At 37.1% G+C, this 6260-nt stretch overlaps 1 protein-coding gene across 13 annotated transcripts in view; it reads left to right on the plus strand.

Moving 5' to 3' along the window:
• gish (casein kinase I gish) overlaps positions 1-6090 on the plus strand; it is a 47993-nt gene extending 41903 nt beyond the window's left edge. For 9 of the 13 annotated variants that reach the window (XM_028302357.1, XM_028302359.1, XM_028302362.1 and 6 more), the window contains one exon: positions 893-6090. In XM_028302357.1, coding sequence (XP_028158158.1) covers positions 893-968 — 76 coding nt within the window. In that variant the 3' untranslated portion in view covers positions 969-6090. The remainder of the gene's footprint in view (positions 1-892) is intronic. The other 4 variants (XM_028302363.1, XM_028302358.1, XM_028302367.1 and 1 more) reach the window with 2 other exon arrangements.
• The last annotated feature ends 170 nt before the right edge of the window (positions 6091-6260 follow it).

Raw genomic sequence — 6260 nt, forward strand, 5'->3', positions numbered from 1 at the left:
AATATAAAAACCTAGTTGGGAAAACGTTATTTTAAAACTTGATAATATCGACTATCTCAGGACTGTCATTATTTTCTATGTTTTAAAATCATGTTTGGAATACATAGAATAATTGAATTAGCATTAGAAATGCAATAAAAAAAATGATAAATACCTATAGGTTTAGCGTTTAACTCAGTGCCGAAGCGGCACGGGAGGATGTTTTTGGGACGTCAAACGTCAGCGAGGTTTCAGATTTGTCACTGTCACGTCATAATATGTCAAAATCACCCCTCCCGTGCCGCTGCCATACCTCAGGCATTCACTGAGTTAGCGTTACACCTATAGGTTTTTAAATCTAAACAATTGGAAAAACATTACTTTGAAACTTTAAAAAATCGTCGTATCTCAGATGGGCCAGTTCACAGTACGAGTTTTAAAATCACGTTTAGGATATTATTTAGCGTTAGACAAACAGAACTAAGGCTGAGTTGCACCACCTAACATTGACGGTAACTTTAACGATAACCGGTGTTTTTTGTATGGAGTTTGACAGATTTATGACGTTTTGTTAAAGTAAAATGTTGCAACCCAGCCTTAGTTATGTATTAAGGCCTATTCAAACCTGAGCGATATTCGCTGCCGCTGTGGGTAGAGGTACATACCGCGCGGGTTTCGCTCAGGTATTTAGTATCAAGTACCGCGGCTTGAGCGTTTTCTCTGCCGCATACGGTAGCGAATACCGCTTAGGTCTGAACAGTATTATTACCGCATACCCACTGGGTTTTCTCTACCGCAGACGGTAGCGAATACCGCTTAGGTCTGAATAGGCCTTTACACTGAGCTTACCCAAGCAAAAAAGTAGCAACAACCATAACCTACACCATGGCAGACTCTGTAAATCGTCATGCAGACAATCCGTGTATTCCAGGTGTTGCTGTTTCTTCAAACGCAAAAAGAAGAAGTGCGCCGCGCGAGCGGGCAAGTGACGCGTGCGAGTCACGTGACCTCCGACCGCCCGCCCGCCCCGCGTCCGTGTGTGTTGATGTACCGACGGTTGCGATTCGAACAACCTTTTCTAGGCTAGATTACACTATAAAAGCTTATTCCACTATTTGACGGGGATTTTCAACGGGGAATAGTGAACTTTTTGTTCCCCGTTATATTAGGATTTTATTTTGAACGTAATGGTGATTAATTAACTTTTTAGTTCATTATTCCCCATTATAAGTTCCAATTTAACGTTAACGGGGAATAGTGAACAAAAAGTTCACTTATCCCCGTTGACGGGGATTGTCAACGGGGAATAGTGGAATAAGCCACTATAAAGTCCGGTAGCCGAGCACATACTATTTCGTCCAAAACCCCAAGCTGCTGCTTATCGCTCGCGCGTAAATTGCTAGTATACACGCCACGGTACCATATTAAGGCTGCGTTTCCACCAGAGATATGCGAGGATGCGTAGCGAGGGATGTGTATGTAAAGAACCAATTGAATCGCTTCATTTGCCGAGGCGAGGTAAATAAAGCGATTCTATTGGATCTTTACAAACATCCTTCGCTACGCATCCTCGCTCATCTCAAACGCAGCCTAATTTGGTATAAGGATAAATACACTATAACACTTCCGTCAAGTACCAGCGAATCGAAACTCAATAGAAATCAATTGTTACCGCGGTCTCGTGCGATCGCTCAGGGTTCGTAACAGCTATATTTTATAAACTCGAGTTCGAGAACTGTATTATAGACATGCCTGGATAAAATTATTTTTGTCCTGTGCCTAATTATATCGATTTTTCCGCCTCAAATCGATGAAATACTCAGATATAAATCGTGGCGCGTATCCTAGTTCTACTGATTTACATAAGCGGAATTCAGCTTCGAACGCAGAGCTCTGCATAATATTTTTTTAACCTTTTTCCCTTTTAACCGACTTCAAAAAGAAGGAGGTTCTCAATTCGGTTCCTTTTTTTTGGGATTTTGAAAACCAACTATTTCACAACACAGTGAAACAAAGTTGGATAATCATTCAATAGAATGACACTACAAGTGTCCGTTCTCTATAAGGTAATAAATTCAAACTTTAACGCGAGCAATAGAAATAATGACATCAGATAATAATTTTATGCAAACAACATTATAATGTGTTAAACTCAAAATTAGTACCTATTTATTTTGTTCTCTCTGTGGCGTGACTTGTGTTGAAATGAATTTATTAATTAATTCTTTCTGCTCGTTCCGGTAAAATACAATTTCCCTTTTCATAATAAAAACTAGTGGAAAACCATTGTTATGTATAAATATTTAAATGGTACAGGGATTTGTAATCGTGCTACATGGCGTGCGAGCTAAATACGCGACGTTACAACGCTGTTTTTTTATACAGTCCTAAACGTTCATTGATTATACATTTTTATAAGACAACTATGACAGAATATTCCATATAATCACCGATGTTCAGTTGTTGCTTATGTAAAAAAAATCCTCTTCGAAAAGTGTTGAAATTATTTATTTCGATCTCAAACTATTCTGCTATTAAGAGTACAACCATCTGTTTATCATAATATGGTTACTAAATTAGTCGCATAATTATAAATTTTAGGAAAAGATTGTTCGAATCGTCGGCAAGTTGTATTAGATAATTATTACATTCTCACGCAACTCTAGTGGCATGTTAAAAACGAATTCACGAAAACAATTTCAATATGTAACTTTGTCAGTTAATCGATCGACATTTCGTTTCGTTTGTCAAAGTTTCGTTCCCATTGTAAAAGTATGTCATGTTTATTTTGGGTTATGAATAACAATTTTAAAATAGTAGGTATTCTTTAATGATTTCATTGTAATCAGTTTTCTGTAAACTAACGCCCTTATTCATAACATTTGAACTATTTAATGCTCTACCACTTTTTGTCAAATGTTGATTTTACTGTGATAAAAAAGAGACAACACCGTGCTTCAGTTAAAACAGCGTTAAGTCAGATTTTTTATGAATAAGGGTGTTAGTACTTTATCCACAATACTCCTGTAAAATGCCACTCAAAAATAATTTCCCTTTGCATTCTCTCCATGAACGGCTAAATAATATTTCACACGGAATACTGGTTCTGAAAATCCTTATCTTCTTTCTGCATCTAGAACTTCAAAAATATTGTATACGCGGTAAGGATGAGTAATTGTGTGATTTTCAGTCTTGCGATTCTACACCTTACGTAAATAAAATGAAGCAATAACTTAAATAAAGCATGAAAAACACTTGTACGCTATTATCGTCTTTATGCTAATGAAACACGGTCTATAATGGCACGGTTCTTTATTATGCAAAGCGAGTCAGGCTTGCCGATAATGGACTAGATTGACGCAACCTGCGAGCTACCACATTCGATCCATTTCGAACTGTTGTTGTTACTATTGAGTTTGTAATAGTTAAATAATAGTAATTCTCAACAGGTTGCCTTACTGAACCATAGTTATCTTGACAATCGAATTCAGAGCCACTATTCGAAGTGAGCGACGTCAATTATTTGTTACACGTTCATAAAGTTTACCCAGTTTTACGTTATAACATACCCCATGAGATTTCAAATGTGACATGACAGTTTAAATGTACTTATTAGTGAAAAATAATGCTTATTAGAGCAGAAAGAAGCTGTAAGTAGGCCGGGTGCGGTCGGCGGGACGTCTGCTTGTTTTCCCGTCCGTAGTTACGTTTCGTCGTCAGGAGATAGCTGACGTGTGGACGCGAGACCTCTTACCTCATAGCATCCCGCTCGCATCGAATGTCCATTCCAGCACATAGATTCGAACAAATCGACAGATTTGTACATTAGAACACTACATTAATCATACAGCCGTAGTTTTAAAAACAAATACTTAGTAGTCGTGTATTGCTTTATCCCCCAATATAGTGACGCCGTTTAATATTATTTTTGTACGTCTCGTTCATTTATTATTATCTGTGAATGCGTTGTAATTCAATTTTTTTGTTACATAAGTAATGAATTACCATAACATAATATGGCGACTTTGTAATAAGTTTGTGTGTTGTTGAACTTTACTTCGTCCGCGGCCCGTTGGACATTGCGAGCGGAGGAGTCGGGATTACTTTGTACTAAACAGGTTGTGATATAACACATTTAGATCTTCGTAAGCACTGCAGCCTAGTTATACGCAAATTATACGACGACGTGTATACAGGGATATTATAAGTTGACTTTTAGGGCAGCTCAAGTAAAGTGCTTGATATTATCAACAGTATAAAAGGCTTTTACATGTTAGACAAGCTTAGCAAGGCTGCTCAGTGCAGTGGGGCATTCGATGAACGTTTCCGTTCGCAGTGTTCAACGAGCCGATTGTATGCATATTTCTAGGTTTTAACTTTATTTAGTCATTCTAATAAGTTCAATTTGTGCGACAAAGAAGTATGATAATTATTATTTAATTGGCTCCGTTCCTATAGTGATGCCACTTACTTTACTGTCTTTATTTATGCCTATATAATTATAGTTTAATAAATGAGAAAACAACAGGCAATAAGTAAACAAATTATGTAAAGCGTTTCTTTCTGGTGCGCGCCTCGTTAATATCAGTACGGTCGTGAAAGATTCGTCGAAAGTTTTAATTAAATGTTATAATTAACGTGCAATAATTTATGTAGACATTCATTACAAAAGTGTAAAAATTGGTTTCGATCGGTGTATCCCATCGAGTCCCGAGTGAACTGACTTTTACTACAAGACTGAAAGAGACATTTCACCTTGTACAAACGACCTGGCTTCGGGCTCATGTCAATTGAACATACTGCGCTTTCATTTCGTGGTAGTCTTATGAGGGAGATATATCATTTTGGATAGATCGTTGTTGAGATGGTACGACACGGTACACGGAGCGTAGTCATTCCGTAGGGAGGGCAGCCATTGCTGTTAGTGGGACTGCGAAGACTGAACGTCGTAATCGGTGTCTCCCGCCGCTGCGGACATGGCATTCAAACGAACCATTTGCGAACACCATTTTAATTAGTATAGCCACTTGTCATGGTCCCCGCATCGAGCGGACGCTACGTTGATGGTGTATAAATTGTACAGCTTAGAAACACATTTGTATATTTTTGCTTGGACCGGCGGCATGGATTCGACAAGCGTGATTTGTGTAGAGGTAAGATTTGTAGGTGTCATGATGATCAGCGTGTAGCACTGTTTTTCGCGCTCGACTGATCACTTTGGCATATTTATAAGGTTCTTTGGATAGTCACGGATATTGTAGTCATCACAAAATTGTATCCAGCATTAGAATTTATTGATATTCATTTCGGCTAAGTATGTTTGAAGTGTTTTATAACATAAAAGAACATCTTGTTGTGTCGTTTTCATATTTTTAGAGAAGTTAGATAATGCGAATATTGTCAATATGTAAAATGAAGTTTTTAAAAATCGATTCCTAATGAATGATGTTTTTTGATAAGTGAACAAATCGAAGTATTCTCCTCGTTAAATGGATCGTTAATACTATTGTACAATCATTGCAGTATAATCGAATGTAATAAACATAAGTCTTAAAACATGATTAATACCATAGTTGTACCTAATTGTTACTTTCTATTTGCTAGATAGAATAATCAAATTAGATTGGGTAACGAGAAAAAGTCAAATTGTGTGATCTATAACCGCGAACGAGTCATTGGCCGCGTGTGGGAGAGAGATAGAGTTGCTGCGTCGCCGCGTGTGGGAGAGAGACGGTTGTTGCGTGCGAGCAACGCAGTTGTAAATTTGCGCATCAGACATCGGCTTGTACAAACATTGTAATTCTATAGATAAGTTCAATCACAATAAAATTAACTTTCTTGCACTGTTATAATTTCATACTTCAACTAAAATGACCATTGCGATTATTTATTTCTTCATCAATCGTAGGAAGGTAAGCAGGAGCGGCGCTCGCTCCGGTCTAGTTAATTTAAATTATAATTTTAAATTTCGCTTACTAAGTAAGTCATGTTCAGTCGGATGGCTTGTGGACGCACGAGGAAGGTTTTGAACTGTAGTTTATTAACTATGTATTATAATACATGATGATGCTTTTGGAAACTGAATTTTATTGTAAGTATAAAAATAAATATTAATATTCATAGAAACAGTTCTCAGTGTTTATTTTTTTCTGTAAGATGTATGGTTAAAATTTGCATACGCAATTTGACTTGTATTCGGTTAATAAGGTCACAACCTGTTCAAAAATACGAAAATATTGTTAACTCATAATTAAATAAAGCTTATTATAAGAAAATCGTTT

This window comes from Ostrinia furnacalis, unplaced genomic scaffold (assembly GCF_004193835.3).
Source record: "Ostrinia furnacalis isolate ACB-3 unplaced genomic scaffold, ASM419383v2 OfSCF1110, whole genome shotgun sequence".
In the NCBI taxonomy this organism is placed as follows: domain Eukaryota; kingdom Metazoa; phylum Arthropoda; class Insecta; order Lepidoptera; family Crambidae; genus Ostrinia; species Ostrinia furnacalis.